The sequence below is a fragment of the Pyrus communis genome, chromosome 4 (assembly GCF_963583255.1).
Source record: "Pyrus communis chromosome 4, drPyrComm1.1, whole genome shotgun sequence".
In the NCBI taxonomy this organism is placed as follows: domain Eukaryota; kingdom Viridiplantae; phylum Streptophyta; class Magnoliopsida; order Rosales; family Rosaceae; genus Pyrus; species Pyrus communis.
Window position 1 is genome coordinate 11,619,491 of NC_084806.1, and position 21,117 is coordinate 11,640,607.

The 21,117-nt window shown below is 35.8% G+C and overlaps 2 protein-coding genes across 2 annotated transcripts; both read right to left on the reverse strand.

Moving 5' to 3' along the window:
- Nucleotides 1–3,751: 3,751 nt before the first annotated feature.
- On the reverse strand, nucleotides 3,752–4,558 carry LOC137732686 (uncharacterized). The gene has a single exon (XM_068471980.1). It carries the CDS (start codon nucleotides 4,556–4,558, stop codon nucleotides 3,752–3,754), a length of 807 nt encoding a protein of 268 aa, XP_068328081.1.
- Nucleotides 4,559–8,558: 4,000 nt separating this feature from the next.
- On the reverse strand, nucleotides 8,559–19,409 carry LOC137730605 (transcription factor MUTE-like). The gene is made up of 4 exons (XM_068469592.1): nucleotides 19,314–19,409; nucleotides 18,757–19,200; nucleotides 18,118–18,175; nucleotides 8,559–9,166 (listed from the first exon to the last, which is right to left on the reverse strand). Exons 1-4 carry the CDS (start codon nucleotides 19,407–19,409, stop codon nucleotides 9,129–9,131), a joined length of 636 nt encoding a protein of 211 aa, XP_068325693.1. The 3' UTR covers nucleotides 8,559–9,128.
- Nucleotides 19,410–21,117: the final 1,708 nt, after the last annotated feature.

Genomic DNA, 21,117 nt, shown 5'->3' on the forward strand with positions numbered 1-21,117 from the left:
TGATAAATTACATTTTATCTTTTCAAGTTTATTTTAGATTTAGAATCGATTTCAATTCTTTACATCTTTAAAATATTTCACTTTCCTACCTCAAGTGTTATTTTATTTCGATATAATACATTCGTTACATTTTTCATCCATTAATCTGTTAAGAGTTGACGAGGTTATCAAATTTATGCCACATGACAAATTTTTTTTATGCATTTAAAATATTAAAATATTTATCCTATTTATAAAAAAAAATAAAAAATCCAGAAACCATTCCTCCCCCACCCCGACCCACTCCCTATCCTCCGGCCCACCCTCATCTCCCCCGCAACCCCCCATCCCACCTTCTCCCTCTCCTCCACTCTGTTCTTCATCGAGGATGCCAGGTTTAGTCTCCGTTCACCGTGCACCATCTAGGCTCGCCTCGCTTCGTTGTCCAAGCTCATGGCTAGGTCCAGGCTCGGCTCGCCGTCCATCGCGCACCGCTCGAACGACTTGGACACCCGAACTGCCTACTCCAACGCCTTGTTCGAACCCTCGACGAAGGCGATTGTGTCCCGGGCCAGCTTGAGTAGAAACGGGCCGAGATCCAGGTTGTCTAGGGAGGCATCGACAAGAATAGGATCCGAGGAAGCGGGTTGGGGCTTTTTGGATCCGGACAGGGACCAGGATGACGGTTTTTTGGTTTTTTTGGGGGGGGGGGGGGGGGGGGGAGGGGTTCTGGAAACCGGGGCGGGTTCGGATTGCTAGGCTGGGGATTCGAGATCGCGATTCGGGGCAGGGCGGAGTCAGGCGGAGGTGGGGGTTGCGGGGAAGGATTTATGGGGTTTTTTTTAATTATTTTTTTATAGGGTAAATACTATAATAATTTAAATGTATAAAAAATTATTTCTTTGCCACGTGGCACAAATGTGGTAGCCACATCAGCTCTTAATTGATCAATGGATGAAAAATGTAACAAATGTATTATACTAAAATAAAATAATACTTAATGTATAAAAGTGAAATGTTTTAAAGATGTTGTAAGAGGTTGCAATAGACCTTAAACCTAAAGTGATAAAATGAAATTTACCCAAGAAAACAGGATATCACATAGCTTTTTTGACCTTTTCTTTTGGTTAGTAACACGACCTAATTAAGTCTTGAATGAAAGAAACAAACCCATTTAACATCACACTACACTAATGTATCTGTTAAGTGCTAACCGTACCAAGACCTTAAATCGTTTACCCTTTTTATCAAATTAAACTTTATTAAGAATAATTAAGAACGTACCATATGACAATTAATAAAACACTAAAGCAGTTGCTTTAATTACATCCACAAAGGCTCTTTTCAGACAAAGCAAGAGAGTTGTCATAATCACGAAAACTCTTTTTTGTGATAGTGAAAAAGTGATCACAATCCGAAAATGAAGATGGTTAACAAATTAGGGAGAAACTTGAAGAAAAATAAAGAGAATTGACCGTAAGCTGTATTACTGTTGAACTTAAAGCTAAAGACAAAAGAGTGCTTCAAATATATTTTTCTCTCTAAGACCACCTTCAATGGTGGGCTAAATGTTAAATTACCCCCCAAACCATCTACAACCCATGCTAAAACATTGGTCTAAATGCCAAATGTTAAAGTTGGGCCAAATACCCCCCAGAATTCACCCCCCCCCCCCCCCCGCGCGACTGGACTCGCTGGCCCAAAGGCCAGTCTCGGCCCGTTCACTAGCCAACGCGCCCCACGAGGAGCGCATGCGGTCCGTTCCCAACAGGGTGGGCCCTGCTGTCAGCGGGTTGTCGGCCACCCAGATCACCTCCAACGGCTACATTTTCAATCCAACGGCTGCGTTTCAAGGACCGTTGGTTGATCCAACGGTCCAGATTCAAATTTGATTTTTTAAAATATGTTATTTTAAAATACATTGAATCCAACGGCTGAGATCAAATATAATCAAATCTAACGGTAAAAAAAAGATCTAACAGCCCAAATTTAAATCTAACGGTTAAAATAATTAAAAGAAATTATTTAACTCAAAATTCACCCAAAAACTCTATAAATACCTATATATTTGTTCAAACATCCACACAAAACTCAAATTTCTCTTAAAATTCTTCTAATTTATCTTTCTACCATTTCTTTCCATTTCCAAATTGTTCAACATGGCAAGAGAGCATATTAGAGGTCGTAATTGGACTTGTGAGGAAGATGTTGCTCTATGTTTGGCATGGATTTCTGTTAGCGAAGATGGTGCAGTTGACACTAATCAAAATAAGAAGGTTTTGTGGGATAAAATCATTGCAAAGTTTCAAGAAAACTGCAATGGTAGCAGGCGGGATGGTGGTGGAGTTTATGATCGGTGGAAGACTATCAACAAAGCATGCACTTTATGGAAGGGAAGCTTGGAGAGAGCCGTGGTTGGCATGGCTAGTGGGAGGAGCGCCATAGAAATTGTGAGTTTTGTTTTTGATATTTTATTTGTCATGTACATAATATTATGTTGCAACTAATTATTTTTATGTATTTTTTGCATAGGGTGACAAAGCAATGGAAATTTACAAGACAAGAGTAACACCAAAAAATCAAGTTTTTAAGTTGCAACATGCTTGGGACATCCTCAAGGATTGTCCGAGGTGGGGAACCGATGAGGACCAACAATTGGGAAGATTATTTCAACATGAAGCTGCACAGACAAATGCCGGAGATGAAGGTGTTGATGAAGGTGTCGATGAAATGACCTTATCTCCTTCTTTTGCAAGGCCCCCAGGAAGAGATAAGCAAAAGGAAGCAAAGAGAAAAGGGAAGTCCCAAGATCTGATGAGTGGACACTTTGATACCGGAATGGCAAAATTGAACGAAACTCATAGCGCTCGCCAAGAAGAAGCGGCCCGAATACGTTTGCAAATGAAGGAAATCTCGGATAGGGAGGAAAATAGGTTTGAAATTGAATTCATGATGAAGGACCTCAGCAAATACACTCCAGAGAGGAAGAAGTTCTTACGTGGTAAGCAAAAGGAAATTATGCGAAAGTCTGCCTCAAGGATTATGTTTCAAGATGATGAATCTTCTGAACCCTATATCCCAACATTTCAACGAAGTCCATCACCAAGTGAAGATGATGGATATGATTGTTAAGTTTATGTGGTGTATGAATTATGTGCTTCATTAATTAAGTTTATTAATTGTGGTTTGTGAATTATCGGTTGTATTAAGTTTATGTACTTTATTAAATTTATATCTTATTAATTATCCAATAATTTATGTCTTATTATTCCCCACTTTGATGCAGAATAGATGCCTTCAATAATTCAACCTCCATTTAATCATTTATCCAACGTACTAGACAAAATACTTTGCACAAAAAGACACTTAAATTTATTACTAGAAAATAACAACATAGTACACTTAAAATTATTACATAAATGCATAACCAACATCATCAACGTTCACCTTCTCGGCGCCATACATGCTCAACCAAATCTTTACGGAGTGTGTCATGACATTGAGGAGCTTGAATTCTATTTAAACGTCTCATATACTCACTCAAGATGACCCTATCTTGTCGGGTCTCATATGTGGTTGGAGCGAGATATTCAACATCTCTTGCAATAGCTTTTGCATGTGTTGGTTGGTCATCATCCACATCTTTGTCTGAATCTTCTTCAATTTCAATGTACTCATCTTCCACAATCATGTTGTGCAAAATTATGCACGTCATCATGATTGAATGGAGGTCTTCGGACATCCAAAATTGTGCAGGCTCTCTAACAATGGCTCATCGAGCTTGTAGAATCCCGAACGCTCTCTCCACATCCTTCCTGTAAGACTCTTGCCTCTGCGAAAATAATTTCTTCTTTGTACTATCGGGATGAGAAAAACTTTTGACAAAAGTAGACCAACTAGGATAAATACCATCAGTTAGGTAGTAACCTAGCTCATACCTATTACCATTTACCTTGTACCGAAATTCTGGTGCCCATCGATTGACAACATTATCGAATAAAGGAGAAGACCAAAGAACATTAATATCGTTGTTTGATCCAGGAGCGCCGAAGAAAGCATGCCAAATCCATGTGTTGTAAGACGCCACAGCCTCGAGCACGATGGTTGTCTTGTCATGATGGCCCTTGAATTGGCCAGCCCAAGCAGTAGGACAATTCTTCCACTCCCAATGCATACAATCGAGACTTCCTATCATGCCAGGGAAGCCTCTTTTTTCTGCCTTGCATAGAAGCCTCTTCAAGTTTGCACGATTTGGGTTGCGGAGGTATGTGGCTCCATATATGCCTTCAATTGCCTTACAGAAGTGTTTCAGGTTCTCAATAGCAATACTTTCTGCAAGTCGGCAATACTCGTCAGTTGAGTCTGCAGAGCATCCATTAGCTAGCATGCGAAAAGCAGATGTGAGCTTCTGATGAGGTGATAGACCTTGTCGACCTGTGGCATCTACCCTCCGTTCAAAGTAGGGGTCATGATTGACAACTGCATTCAAGATGCTTTCAAAAAGCTCTCTCCTCATCCGAAACCGCCTGCGAAAATCATGAGCAGGAAATCTCGGACGCTCGATGAAATAATCTTTCATCATTCGATTGTCGCAGGCGGTTTCGGGCAGAATGTAAGAATGTAAGAATGTAAGAATGAAGTCACCTGCGTGGCAGAATGTAAGAATGAAGTCACCTGCGTGGCTAACTGGGATCTTGAACTTGGCGCAAATTTTGTGCAGAGGAGTTAGCTGCAGCGGAAAGGAACCATCTCCACGTCCCTTTCTTCTAATTTACAAAATTAGAGGATTTGTATTATTGAAATTTGATCAAACGACTACAAATATAGGCCAACTTTAAAAGTTATAATAACTTCAGTCGTTGGATTAAATTTCAATGACATAAATTTTATAATTTAATGTATTAGGAGAAAGAAATCCGAAGAGCATCTATTTCCTGCCGCAGCAGCCAAAATTTCCGACTCATGCAGGCTTAGGCGCTTAGCTAGTTCATACGATTATTGTATCTAATCAGAAAGCTTAAAACGTTTTCCCACAAACAAAGAATCAAACTTAATTAACTATAATAACAATATAGAATGGCACAAGTCAAAGCAAGGAATTCAAGGCTCAAAGAACAAGGAATTAGAGCAGTAAAATCACATGGCACTGGCCAGGCAGCTCGCACCGCTCTTTTTGGGTTTCGGATGCCGGTTTGGCGTGGACGTGGAGGCCTTATGCTCCATATTCCTATGTATTATTTTAGGGTTTAGGACCATGCTTTCTCTATTTTGCTTGCTTGATTTCCCAAGAAGTAGTAAACTAGGTTCTCTTCTACATTTGTGCCACTGTCTCTTTCTAATTTCTGCAGGCTAAGAATTTTAGGCCAATGAGGAAGAATTTCATGTGGGAAAACAATTCATACTTCATGGGGCTGCTTGCCCTTGTCTCCATGTTATGACTCATGATAGTGTCTTTTTCACATGTTGAGATGCTCAATTACAATTAAATTATATCTTAAAAAATATATTGTTATCAGCACTCAATGTTAAAATTCAAAGCAACTCACTATTAATCACATTGACCACATTAATATTATCATCTACTCAAAGGGTTTCAGTATAGTGAGAAGTATAAACATTTAATACAAGTTGCAATTTATTTTGAAAGATACCGATATGCGACTTTGCACATTATTCAACATTTAAGACATTTTCACTTACAACGAATGTAGTGCAAGGAATAAGTATAATATCTATTTATTTGTTTACTAACAACCAAAATAACATAAAATTAAGTGAGTCCGATAGAATTTTAAAAGTAACTAAACGAGATAGTTTATCATGTACACATTCATTTTCATCTTTATACTTTTAAAAACTGGTCATCATGCGCTCATCTTTTTTATGTATGATTTGAATAACTATTTCAAAATGTAATATCAACTTGATGTCACAGTATATAGTATATACTTTGAATTAAGCTCGCTTGACAAAGTTTGTACCCTTTCTTTTGGTTTACGTTGTGGGGCTTTTGCTACTCAAAGAAGGACAAAATTGGGCGAGAAGTCCACCACACTCACATGCCAAATCTAGATTGCACACATTGCATCTTTCATTTTAGCAGTGACATTTATGCAAGGTATGTACCATCACTTTCTTTTGGGATGAGCCTCATATATAGAACAAAGGTTAGGACTGCTTGTCCACTAGTATTAAATTTATCCCGCACCATTGTTTGTTTTGATGATTGATTTTTTTTAATTCATTCGATCGGATAGTAAAAAATTATGAGGAATATACAAGAAGTAAAAATAAATGTGTACAAAAATACCCTAATTTTATAAAGTCACAATGGAACCACCAGTACTAACTACTAACTTATATAATTAGCAACTAGCTGATGAGCACACACTAACAATTTCATTTTATTTTTTGTTTATTTTTAATTAAAGATTGTGATTAGTTTTTAAAATTATAAAAAGAGTATGAAATAATGATGGTGGGATAATTTCTTTGAATAAGTGCATATTTTATCTTAATATTATATAATTATTGTTTTGTCATCATTACGTAAATATTGTACATCAAAAGTGAGAGTAAAATAGAAAAAAAAAAAAAGGGATATGATTATCATTTTCTCAAAAGATACAAAATTACGGTTTTTCCCTCCTCATGTAAGTATTGTGTATGAAAAGTGAAGGCAAACTAGAAAAAAATGGGGCAAAAAATTGATAAAGAGAGTTCTCTTAAGAATAGTATTAGCATATGAGCATACATAAAGTGTGTGAGAAAATTTTTTATTTTTATTTTTGTAATAGAAGGAGAGAGGAAGAGAGTGATAGAGAATGTGAGAGTAAGAAATTTTTTTTTTTTTTTAATTTTTTTAATTTTTTCTAATTAGAAATATGTTAGGATTACATGTGGGTGAGACTTTTAATTAGAGATATGTTAGGATTACATATTGTGTGAAATTACATTTTTACCTCATATTTCTTATTTTAAATAAACGGTTAAACTTGTAACTTCTTAAAATTTTGGTTGATAATAAGTGTTTTATTAATTAGTAAAGATAATAGTATAATAGTATTGATTAGCACACAACTGTCGTATCTTATCGGTTCCAACTCCAAACCCTACTGAAAGAGATTTTGACTAAGAACACTCCCTAAATCCCTAGGTTTGTAGTCTTATTTTATTCAACAGAGTTTACCTAATCAATAATTATGGAACTATAGTCCTAAATTTTGTACTCTATTCGTTAGCAAACCGTTCCATCACTTAATACTAAACCTAAACTGGACGGAACCATATAGGTTGATAATTTAAACAGACTTGTGTTATGAGATTTAGCCATAATTTGGTACTGAGATGATTTTGAAAAAAGAGACTATAACTTTTTTATGTTTGGTAAATATTCAGCTTCAACTTTTTTTCACAGTTTTGAGTGAAAAAAAATCAAAAACACAAAGCTACAAAACCCATATTTGAAAAACCATCTTTTTTTTTCACATCTGTTTTACATAAAAGTGTATCAAACACTATAATATTGTTTTTTTTTTTTTCCAAAAGCATTTTTACAAAAAAGTTTACTAAACATTCTGCTATTTTATTTCATAGCTGTTTATTTTCACAACACAACAGAAGTATTTTTTTTTTTTTTCAAAGTACAACAATAGCAAACCAACCATTGATCACGTTTAGTCTTACTTTTAATCCTTTAATTTCTTAAGGAATTTTATTATTCTTATATATCTGATTATTGTCCTTGGTGTGGAAGGAGTCTGGACAGGATTCAATTACACCTACTTGCCCTGAGTCTTGCTTTTGGTCTCGACGCCATGAGATGACTGGAGAGAGAGAGAGAGAAAGGCGTGCCATTGTTAGAGGCTTCTAAAAAACAATTCTGGTGTTTGATTGAGTGTGAAAGTTGCTCGTAAATTTGACTTCTTAACTAAATGATTGTGCGTTGGGTGTGAAACTGCTTCAATTAAGTTCTTTTATGCCTCGAGCGAATGAGGAATTAAAATTTAATGTAATTTCATGTATGCTTGCTTAAAAAGTGAATGAAAGCGAAACAGAAATTAAAGCGAGAAACAAAATATAATCTTTTTATGATTGAATTAGGATTACAAACGTTTGTAGAAAGTAAAATCTAAGCCGATGGGTTGAGCTACATGATTTGAAATGTAAAATGACTGAAAAGGTAAGAAAGCAATAAAATTGTGGCAAAATTGGCCTGAAAGTAGTAAAACCGAATTAGAGCTTAGGATAAAACTGTAGCAAGAAAGCAATAGCAAAACTAGCAGTTCCTATATTATTTTTTCGGGGAAAATAATATCCTAAACTCATTAGATACTGCCAATTTCATCCGTACAGTTAGATTTCAAGTTTTTCTATCTAATTCTCTAACTTAAATATGTAACTTCCATACGACAAAAATAAGGAGTGTAAAAATAAATGTAAGGACTCAAGTTTTGCCCGAGCAATACTGAGGGACTTAATCTGTAGTTCATCCATTCAAATAATAACACACTGACAAACATGTCTCATGAAGTTTACAATAGAATTCATAAATTTAAGATTACCAACTATAACGTTATTCTAAACGAATAACATTAGTTTTCCCAATGCGTTAACGTTTTGCAGAAACCAAGCTGAAAACCTGGATAACTTCTCTCCCCGTCAAGTTGAAATCCAAAGAAAAGGACTGAAGAAGCAGCTGGACAAATCTAACATCTAGATTCTAAATCTCATTAAAACAAGAGAATCTAAGCATCTTTGCTTAAACTTGTTTGCTGCTGTACTGCCTCTATCGCTGCACTGCACTCATCAAGGACTGATGCCCTACATCCAGCTAGCCCTAACCCTAGCTCTTCATCAACACCAACGCCATTGTAATTCTAAATCCAGTACATTTCACAGCTAGGGTTCTTAACCCTGCACCCAGCAATGAGCATGGCATTTCCCAGTGGGCCCAACAGATTTTTGAAACTTGCAAACCAATACAAATATTTCGTAAGCTTGTACTGGACTGGCTCGCGATGTCTGGTCTGTTTCTGGTCACACAGCTATTAGCAACTGCTTATTCACGGGAATGGCCCTGGAAAGGACAAGGAAGATGGGTGCAGAGTAGGGGTGAACGGGTCGTTTTGCAACTTTGGCATTGCAATTTACAGAGATTTGTTCAGGTAAAATATCTTAGGAAAGATATTCCCGCGTAACACGATGTGTACTGACCCACGTTCTGAATCTGCGACGCACCGCGCACTAACGTCGGCACTCTCTCACACAAAATACAATCTTCTTGTCTTTTGATCCACTGCCTCGTGATGGGACAAGAGAGAATAGTATAAGAGTACACCTATAGATTACAAATTAAAAATATAATATAAATAAACGAATTTTAATGAAAAGTTAATGACAATGTTCATTGTAATGAAAAATCACATTTTACACTAAAAAGTCAATTTTGATATTATTTACTTTACATTTTATTTTGTCCTTCTTACTAAAACTCAAAATTTTCAAGCTCTTTCTATTAGTTTGCTTTATAAATAAATAAATGTAGTAAGTAAGAAGAAATTAATTGATTTTCAACAATTTTGAGTGGCTTTTACTTACCAAATAAATAGAAATTAGGTTTTATCTCTCTTTTTTGTATTTTATTGTTTTGGTAATTTTCTTATCAAGGTTCTTAAGTTTTAATGACCATCATTATGTCAATTATAATATTTACAATTAAATCTTATTTTAAAAATATTTAATTGATGTTAGAAACGTTACATTTAATATTTATATTTATGAGTAAACTTTATATTATATATTTCTACTTTTAGTTTGTACCCAGTTTTGATTTGCATCCCTTTTTTATATTCGTACTAGATTTTTATTTTTAGTTTTAATTTGTACTTATATATTAATTTCTTGTTGTGCTCATATTTTCTAAAATTTCATTTGTACTTATAATTGTTTTAATATTTTATTTGTACCATTTTGTTATATGCAAAGTGTACTAATTTTTTAACACTATAGATAGATTCTTTTGCCATTTGTTGTTTCATATTGTTACATTGTTTCTATCCATTTATTCAATCAAAATGTTTGAATTTTCTTTATTGTGGCCGTTTCTAGGGATTTTATATTTGAGATTTATATAACATCTATATATATTAACACAATTGAGGATTATAAATCTCATAAAATGTCAAATATATAGATATATACATATTAGTAATAATGTAATGAGGTGTACAAAGTCAAGGGACTTTGATCAAAATTTGAATATCATTAAGGTTTTAGTAATAAAGTATTAGTGACTAGGGACCGAATTCAAAGTTTCCCATAAATAAATAACTAAATTTCTTGAACATTTTGTACCACTATCTAGCCACCGGCAACATTCTTCTTTGATGGCAAAAGGAATGTGGGTAAATTTTACGTAAGTGTAAAATCACTTGAGTATTCTTGCAACCAAAGGAGGAGTAGGATATGTTAGGCGTTGTAACATTGGTGCGGTGTGTTCAAAGGGCTCTCTGATGCCTAAATTAAAGTTGGAGAATGAATGAGGACTCAAAAGCTTGAGTTTCTTGGTAAATGACTAGTTACTTTCATGATTGAAGGCCATATGCATGTCCTCGTATATTGGTATGGTTAAGCTTGAAGACTATTCATTAAGGTACCGTTTGGTACGCAGACGGGACAAAATGGGACGAAACGAAATGGAACGGAGGTTCCATGCTACGTTTGGTGTACGCTCAGGGCGGAATGGAACGAAATATTAAATGACAATCGTACCCTCCACAGATTACCCATTACCGGTTTCCACCTCTTCCTCTTCTTCCTCCACCCCCTCTCATAACTCTCATCCTTTCACCAGCTTTCCCCAGTGCCCTTATGTTCTTCCTGTTTGTTTCCACAAAAAATTTCCTCTCCTTGGCTTTCTCAAGAACCCTTTATTCAATCTGGGTTTTCTTTGTTTTGCCGTTTTTCTTCTTTGAATATATAAAAAAAGGCAAAGAAAATTGCTTTTTGTTGGGTTTTTGTCACTCAGTTTCCCGGAAAATTTGAAGTGTGATCAGAGAAGCTTGATATCCCGGAAAAACAATAGAGCTTAGTTTTTGAGTTTATATGTTGAGGTAAATTTCGATTTTTAATGAATATTTTATGCTAATTGTGCATAAAAAGTAGGGGTATTGTTGTCCAAAAAGTTATAATTTTGTGTTCCATGGGTTGGAATGTAATACCCTAAAAAATTTAAAATATATGATTATGCGGAAATTTTTATCGGAAAGTGAAATGACAAAAATGTCCCTCTTTGACTAAACGTAATTTTATGAGGACGTATTTTGTCCTTATATGCTTTGTCATATTTCTTGGCATATTTGGATAGAGCTCGATCTCACGAACGTGTAGGCGCAAACTGTTTGTGAAACGGAGTTATAACAAATGAGATATGAACGAGCGAAGTTAGGGGTGAAATGGTCATTTGACCATAATCTAGATTTCTCCAGATAATTGTGAGGTGCCACGTGTGTGGCATTGGCTGGGAAAGAGAGAGCACTGCCCAATCAGGAAACAAGGAAGGAGGGAAAGGAGAGAAAAGGGGAAAATGAGGAAAATGAGGGAAGGGAGAAGGAGAGAACGGGTCAACCAGGTTTCTCCACCCAACCCGCCATCGCGATCCGCTCATATCTCCTCCATACGAACTCCGTTTTGGGTGATCTTGGTGTCCATGGAAAGCCCTTGACGAGCCCTACATCTTTGTGATGTTAGATTTCCCAATTTCTTTCCTATTTCTCCAGTTAGAAGCCACAAAGCCCACGACTTTTTCAGCTGCTTTAATCTTTTTCCGGTGGCTCCGGTGAGCTTCATCGTCGATGACCACCACCAAAAGACTCCTCTCAACCCTAGGAGCAAGACCCAAGCCTTTGATGCGGTGGCGAAGTTCGTTATGGTGACGAATCGACAACTACCCAAATCAAGGGTTTCCGGCAGGTTCAAGTCAAATTGGAGCCTTTTTCGGCCAAATTGGACTTGGCCATAGGTATAAAGTTTGCTCTACTCTTTGAGATCTTCATTTCTATAAAATTTGAGAATTTTTGGAAATAGTTGAAATTTTCCGACGAGTTAGGACGGCGGGTGACTAGAGGGCTGTCAATGCTATTTTTAGATTAAATTAGATGCCTTGATTTCATTTTTGATATTCGTATGACGTAGGTTGATCGTTTGAACCTAAATTCACTACGATACCTTACTTGATCAAATTGTGAATCGACGATCCGACCGTTGGATCGTTACCAAACTTTGAGACCTTATCGTACGTAATATTTGAGGACTTTAGGAATTTGATTTCGTGATTGGTGGAGATCCGGCCGTTGGATCGGAATGAAATTTTAATATGGTGTTCTAAAAGCACAAGGTGAACTACGAATAGCTTGATCCCTTCATTTAGGGTACGTTTATATAGCTTGATCCCTTCATTTAGGGTACGTCTATAGTCTAACCAGGATGTTAGATGCAACCATAAATTAAACAAAATGATTTTTTTTTTTTTTTTTTTTTGTTTTAGTGTGGTTAGTTAGAATTATAATTAACCATTATTTTATTGTGGCCTACCTATGTATTTGGCTTCCGAATTAGAAATTTCGGGTCGTTACATGGAACAAGACGTTCCAAGGGGGAAGGTGGCACAAAAAATTAACTAAAACATGTTCCACGGATAGCGCGTCCCAGGAAAATTGGCGCACCAAACGTGAGACGAGTGCGTCCCGTCCCACTGCGTTCCGTCCAATCCCATGTACCAAACGATACCTGAGATACATGCGGCGTATTGTGATTGGTTGTTTGAAATTCATTATCTATCTCATCAAGTCAATTAGTCATTTGAGTCTTTTAACTGTGGACTGGAGACACAATTGTAAATATATATATCCTATCACGGAACCTTCAAGTTCATCTTGTATCTAGAATTGGATTTGCTCCGGACCTTAGTGTCTGGAGCTTAGGGTTCAAATCATCTAGTCCGCTAATTGGTGTGTAAAAGAAATCAGAGCCATTGATTTTGTGTGGTGAGCCAGGAAAATGATTTAATGAGGACCGTTGGATTGTATTTGTGAGACCCAGATGAATTGATCCCTGGGCGTTGAAGATTAAGGTCTGGAGCGGATCCAATTCCCTCGTATCCAATTCCCTTTCCTTGCTAGGTCTGAAGAGTAATTTGAGCTTTGTTAAGCCCTTAAGATAATATGTGGATAGTGGCTAGAAAAATAAGACAAAAGAGTGGGAATCCTAATTTTAAGTGATTTTTTGTACACTTTTTAACTCTTTTTCACCACTTTTATTGTATTTGTTCATTGATTTTCAAATCTAAAGTAAGGAGAAAAATGAATATAGTGAAAAAAACTGGTGTGTAAAAATTATTATTTTTTATTAAGAAATGATTTTTTTGAGGTCATTGCGAAGAAATTAATGTTGAATAAGAATTAAGAAAAAGAAAAGGGGGTAAAAGGTAAAATAAAAAAACAAAATGAGACAAAAGTGAAAAGGGAAGAAAAGAAGCGGACCCTCGTTTGGAAGTATTTTTAAATAATTAAAATCACACTTGGAGAAAATATTTTTGAAACAAATCTTTAGTTAAAATACAAGTTAATTTTGGAAAGGGTGCCTTTTGGAAAATAACTTAACTTTTTTTTTTTTTTTGCAAAAAGTACATAACAAATGTTTCTTCAAGAATGCATTTCAAGTGTGTTTAGGGTTAAAAAATATTTTATCTAAAATTGTTTTCATTCATTTATAAACACTTGTCAAAATAATTAGTATACTAGCAGGGTTGGCGAGAGTTGGAAGCCGAGCCAATAAGTGGAGCCGATCGAACAGGTGGAGAAGAAAACTAGAAAATAAATTAAAGAAAGAAAGGGGGCAACTTAAAGAGAGGAAGATGACGGAAGCCAATTAACGGCAAAAATTGTCTGTTAGCCTGCAAAACGCGAAGGCAGGTTTGTTTCTATGGCCCGTCGTGCCCTCACTTCACTAGAGAAAGAGAGAGTGGGGAGTTCTTGAGCCCCCTCCATCCGGAATCTCTGTAGGGTCCGGTTAAAGCAACCCCTCGCTCGCGCGGGTCCCACCACCAGAAACACCACACAGTACACACCACGCCCTCATCATTATTACACACACACACACACGCACGCTCTTTCCCCTCTCGTGTCACAGACTCGGTAGTAGCAGTTGTTTCTTTCTTCCTTTCTCTCTCCTCGCCGCGTCCGACTCACTCTAACGTTAACATCTGCAGCTGCATATGGATAGATGGTGGCTGGTTGGTTGTTATTATGACCGATGATGGCAGAGAAGATTAGTGATTTTGTTTCTGGGCGTACACGTGGCTCTGTGTACTTGGACTGTGGTACCGTTTTCTGTCAGATAGTAAATTTACAGGGATTAGGGTTTTAGGGTTGGTTGTTGCTTGCGGATCAGAATCCTCTCCTAAGAAAATGGTGAGGATCCTCCTAACCAGGTCTATTGGGTTGTTCAAATTTTATACAACGGTTATAATTATTATAATTTTTAGAGGAACTCTTTATTTGTAATCGTTGGATAAAATTTGAACGGTTCGATCGACCTGGTCAAGAGGATCCTCACCATTTGCTTAGGAGAGGATCCTGATCCGTTGGTTGCATCATTTGCATGAATTCATTAAGTCAGAGGTTCCTCCTTATCAAACCCCTTTGACTTTACTAAACTCCCTTTCAAAGCTTTGATTAGAGGTTTACTAATCCAAATTTATCCTTGAGGTTTGATTTATTTATTTTTGTTTTTATTGTCGAAACAAAGATGTCGAGTGTATGAGTAAATATTATCAGAAAATATTCTAAAATATATTTCAGTTACAAGTTTCTTGTTATTTAAGTTGAATCGAACAGATATATGTCTTCACATTCTATGACTTCTTAAACCCAAAACCCTAAATCCTACAACTTAATATTAAGAACATCAGTTGGATTTTAGGGTTTATAGCTTCATTGGGTGAGGAATATAATATAACCCTGAAGTGTAAAGTTACATGGAGTAGGTTTAAATTAATTAGGTTAGAACAGTAAATTTGACCAGATTGAGACGATGGAGTACCAAATACAACTGGTGTATGCATAGGGTTCAACAAATTTTGGCTGCTATCGCAATAATTTGAGTGCAAATTTCAGAGCAGTTGGACCACTCTGTCCTGGGTCCGTTCACGGTTCATATGCTTGTTTTTTTCCATTAAAATGTTAGGCCTAGAATTAGGGGTTATTTAGCAACTAGAGATTTTTGGCCTTTTACCAGTCATTATCTTTTGGCTCGCAGGTGAAACTGTGAAAACTGAAATAAAAAGTAAATTCAATCAAAATGCAGTTGAGTTTTAAAAGCACTTGATATCTGATATGACAGAAAAAATGCTGCCTCCTGCAAGCAATTGCATCAAATCATTAAAATTACAGTTGAAGCTTTTCCATGTGGGAATCATCAACAATCCTTAATTAATGGGAATGTTTCTGGACAATTTATAATTAATAATGAACACTGTTTGGAGTTTTCCTTAATTGCTTGAAAAACAATATTGTCTTTAGAAAGATATTTGCAAAACTGGTTAACCCACTCGTGACAAAATTACATCATTACAATCCGGTTGATTCGAACTAGATATCGAGCTTATGTCAATATGCATGTCATTGCCTTCATTTGAACCAAATATAAAGCCATTTTTCAACCTGAAAAGAATTTGAGCCGAATATAAAGCCATTTTTCAACCTGAAAGGAGAAGACAACTTTATCCAACTAGTGAAAACAACTACGACTAAATCCAAGATTAGTTGGTCTATAAGTCTATATATATTTATCCAATGAGAATTTGAATGGACAAAGCAGATCATAAACCTAGATTTGCTTTATTTTGAAACTCTGCTTGAAATTAATTTGTTCTTTCACATGGAATCATACTCGATTACTGAGAGAAAGTGGGTTCTTGAGAGCTAATTGTTTGTTCCAATGATTGTGCAACAAAATAAACAGGCAATACACAACACAAGGCAGCACTTCACAGGTCACACAGTAAACTAAACAGCAGTTACTTGTGAATTAGCAATCATGAAGTTGAATGATGAAGATCTTGATGCAATGCATTTCCACTTTCCTTCAAAATCAATGGACCCAATTAAGCAGAAGCCAGAGTCTTAAGATATCAAATTAATAATTGGGATTTGTGGGATGAGGGTCCAGGACTCCTGGTGATTGGAAGAAATTAAGAAAGACATAGGCAGGTAGTTAATCACGGATTTGTGGCTTTTGTGTTGCTTTCTGCTGCTAGTCGAAGACTTTCTCTGCAGTTTAAGCTTAATTGATTTTAATTTAATCATTCACACAAGTAACAGTGCAAGTTGTAACATCAATAGCAATCATAGTATGCGCCAAAAGGCTACAGGTTACTTTCACTTATCGTTCATCAAAAGTATTTGGATGAACATTGACAGATTGACTAATAAATTTGTCAAGTGGTCAAAAGAGTTTAAGCACATGAGGAGTGAAGTCATGTTTGATTTGGTTTGGGTCTGATTCTTGTTGAGGATTGGGCTGACCCACTGGAGCATGTCTAATATGTAGCCCATTCTTATCAGTTGTTTTTGAGAATTTCCATCTAAATAGTGTTCATAAGGAAGGCAATCACATTAGGAAAGATATCATATTTATAAAGGAAAACTTGGTCAATACTCGTTCAAATTGGTGTAAAGATGTCACGCGTAAACGAGTTATAAAAACACTTCATTCGAGATCGCCTTAGTAAGTATGTTATGCTCAATGACTTAAAATATAACCATGCCTTGATCCTTTGTAAGTTCTCAAAAAGACTTATGATAATACGCTGATTCCGGGATAGAATAGGTTCCCCTCCTAAACTTTTTGAAACCTAAAATATCAATGTAAACTCATGGCCTTCTTTGATTTAAAACTAATATCTTTCACTAAACTTTTCAACCAAAGTAACCCTCACACACCATGAGACTTAACTCAATATGGAGCTTCAACAATAGATTTCGCAACTACCTTCTCTTTTAACTAGCGATCATATATCTGTTTAACAACAATTATTGGCATATAAAAAAAATCACGATTTGCCTAACAAATTTCGTTTTGCAATGGTTTTGACGAAAAAACAAATATGTTTTTCATTTTAAGAACCATACACTTTTTTTTTTTTTTTTCTTTTTTTTTTTTCACAATTTTATAAATACCCAACTATTCGTTCATCAGTTTCCCACCCAATTTTTAAATTTTGCAGAGAAATATTTAAGATTTTTATGTGCCAAAATGAGTTTGTGTTAGAAGAAAGATGAAGAAGGTAGTATATTTAGGAAATTGTACCCCAAAAGCTAAGTATATATAAGGGAGTATGATTCTCTTCCTTCCATTCTCCCATATGCTTACTCATTCATGTGTATTAAAATCATTCCAACTTCTTGACATTTACTAATACATATGAAACAAAACAAAATGCGACTCTCATAGTAAACACGTCATGTACTTCTCTCACATATTTTGTTCGATTCATGATTTCTTCTATTTTAAATAAGTAAACATGTGATTAACTCCGCGTCCTAATCATGAGTTAGGTCCTTACTAGTTAATTCATGGGTTAAGAATGATGATCCAACCAAACCCTGTCCAAGTTACAAAATTAAGAGCACTGGTCAATCATAATAACAATTATACATCTAGAAACATGCTAGTATGCTACGCCTAAAACTTTGTTTAATAGAATTAGTTTACTCTATTATTGAGTGTAACTCTTCCATGAATGACATACCTATGTGGCGTATCATGTAATAGAGTAAAATAATATATCAAACTACTAAGTTTTAGGTATCAAGCACTACTTATTATATATATGATTTGACATCTCCGGTATACATTTCAAGTGAAACAAATGTTTATATCCTTTCTCATATGCCTACTATATATGACAAAAACACGAACTTAACTTCAGCACTTGATCCACACTCAAGAACATTATTGAATTTGTACGTCGACGCCTGCTTCTTTCGATCAAGATGTTCTCGCCTCCCCCGTTCGGGCTCTCGCTCGAATCGGAACCTTTATGCGTTGGTAGGCTTTAATTTGCATCTGAACACAAACTTTGTTGAACTTCAAGTACTAGTTCTTCTACGCTCAACTGACATTCCAGTCCTATCTGTGTAACAAAGAAATTCATCATCAAATAATCGATAGGAGCAATAATTTAGTCAACACTCTTTTTCTCATTTTATACATCTCTCTTTATTTGAATAAATTAAATAGAAACAAAGAACGTAATTAAACATAATCGTACTGGAAGAGAAAAGAGTGTAGTTAACATTTTCCTTACCAATTTTGCAAAACAATATCCATTCATGAGAGTATGCCTTCAATTTACAAAATTAACTAATGAGGTGCCACTCCTGGAAGCTAGTCCATATTTTATACGCATGTGATCACATATATTACTTCAGTTCTTTCTTCTGGTTCTAGATAAACAAGTTTTAAACATCAGTAATGTTAATTTATAACTAGCTACTATTAGATAAATTTAGTGATTTGATTATAATTAGAAACTTATTTGCCCTAAGCAGCTCTCGTTGTCATGATCTGTAGTGAGCGCTTGAGGGTAACTAAAACCCTAACTTCCCAACAAAGTTTTGGTCGTAAGTTTCAACTGAGCACAATTAGGGGTGTTCGAAGATTGGGTTTCAATAACTACATAATTAAAGAGGTTTCATGACACAACGTACGTACCTTGATTACAAAAGAGTATAAAACAGTGTCTTCCATGCTGCTGATGGTGAGGTGAAGAACATCAAATGAAAGCCTCTCGAACATACCAATGATCTTGGCAATTTGGCCAGGTATTCGCCAAGATATTATCTTCACTACCACGTTGGATCCCGAGATCTTTGCTTCGACGTCAGCCACCGGAGAGTTGCAACTTGCTCCAATAGCTAGTTCCTTATTGATCACATGGTGACGGTTTTCAGTCCCCAAATTAAAATTGAAGTCAGGGTTTTGATGAGGTTGTGTAGCGGTTGGATATTTCTGAGGCAGTGCGACTACTGGTCTTGGGCTTGGATTAGGGCTAGGGCTTATGCTTTTTCTTCTTTTGTTAGATTCCAGACTCTGTAAAACTCGATGCAATTCCTTGATGAATTCAATCACACCTCCGATGATTGATGCTTGGTCTCCCTAGTACATGTTAAACAACTAGTTAATGAGAAAATAATTAACACCGACTTAAGCTAATCATATATAGTATACAAACATGAGAGAGATGTGCATCGAGTAATATACATAGGTACCCTTTTGATGTAGAAACAAGGGGTCAAAGAGCGTAAGACTTTGAGATGCTCATTCATCTGTTTCCTCCTGTTTCTCTCCACAGCTATGTGAGACATGGTTTTGATCTTGAAGCTTATCTTCTGTGCAGTGTTTCCTTTCTATCAACCGCTTTCTTTTTCTTCCACATTTATTCAACTCAAAAGCTATGATATTTATATGATATACATTGAAAGAAACCCACGCATATCCAAAACACCTGTTGGGTTGATATTAAATGCTATAGGTCGCATTCTCGTGAAGTTGTAATTTCTACTCTCTCTCTCTCTCTCCCCGTGCGAGTTAAAGAAGGAAGAGTTAGAGTTAAGCTTTATTTTCCCATGCACACATGTATCTACTATACTCTTTAACTCTCTTCATGCGCATGACATGCTTACCCCGTTCAGAAGCTTTCTTAGGACTTAAAGATTCACCTTTGTAGTTCTTTGTTGAAAATTGCATACTTTAATTATTCGAAGAAGTATCCTAACTCCCAACTGAGTATTGTTGGTTTGTTTGTTACATAAGCTTTTATTTGAGTATATCATGTTGCAAATTCCTCTTATATGCATTTGTAATAGTTCTTGGGTGCACTTTTGATCCTCTTTATCTAACATCTTGTAGTTTATTCGTTAATAACTGGTCTTAATCCTTTGAGACTTGAACATTGCTATTCTTGCAAGGGTTTCAATTATACGTCGATTCACAATTAATTAAGGAACATATTTGAGTATAACAGTAACTAAAAATAATTGACTTTAAAACAAAGTTAAGATTAAGTTGCGCATATTACCGCTATTTTCTCTTTTTTTCTGTTGCATTTTTCTTTCTCTTTTGCTCTCTCCCTAGTACGTATGCCCCTATACAAGTGCTTAATATTAAGATGTGATTAGTGGCAGAGGGCTCAAAAAGCTTATTAGTATCTACTCATTTCGCCATATAATGAAGAAAACATCGGGAAATCCTTTTATGGTTAAGCTAATGTTTCTTAAGTACCTACATGCACTAAGTATAGACACATATTTGACCATTATATTTGATTTAATTGTTATCGATCACTCAATTTTAAGCATTGAATTAAACTTACATGTCAATATATCAGAATAATGAGGGCTAAATGAGCATATATAAAGATTCAATAGGTATTGTGTATTCATCAAATTCTTCCTGCTGGTCATCTGCTGAACTCCATTCTTTGTTTTGGTGGGAAAATACGTAGCTAGGCTAGCTATATCTTCTATATGTGTGTGTGTGTGTATAATAATAATAATAATAAGACGCCCAGGATGATACTGACTCTTGCGTTGGAGACTTTACAAGACAGAGAATGAATGTCCCATCATCGTCGCTGAACTACTACGTACATTCTCATCCCATTATATCAATTACTACTACGTGAATGGGCTCATGCCTAAAACCATTCAAAATTTAAGAGAGAGAGAGAGAGAGAGAGAGAGAGAGAGAGAGAGAGAAAGAGAGTCTAGAGCTATGTTATCTCTGTCTCTTTAGCTTTTGGAGAGTCTCAGAAAGTTGCAAGGAGACTGGATTTGTAGCCTAATTGATGTGTTGTAGCTAAGGAAGAAAAACAGGCGTTTTTATATCTCGATTGGAAAAGCCCTATGACAAATTATATATTTGCATTTCGATCCCGCCAAGGCTTCAAGCACTACACACCTACAGCAAAATCTACGACCTGTAATCCATAGAGGCCATACAATATTTCAGTCTCAGTTATTAATTCAAAACAGACTGTTCTTGCAAGCGGTGAAATATAACTGGCACCAAAGA

Bases quoted from the DNA above. Each gene is read 5' to 3' on its own strand.
- LOC137732686 (XM_068471980.1), bottom strand. From the start codon at position 4,558: ATGAAAGATTATTTCATCGAGCGTCCGAGATTTCCTGCTCATGATTTT.
- LOC137730605 (XM_068469592.1), bottom strand. From the start codon at position 19,409: ATGTCTCACATAGCTGTGGAGAGAAACAGGAGGAAACAGATGAATGAG. The intron at 18,176-18,756 runs GTACGTACGTTG...TTTGTTACACAG, and splicing joins TATACTCTTTTGTAATCAAG to ATAGGACTGGAATGTCAGTT. The intron at 9,167-18,117 runs TGTGTTCAGATG...TACGCGGGAATA, and splicing joins ACTTGAAGTTCAACAAAGTT to TCTTTCCTAAGATATTTTAC.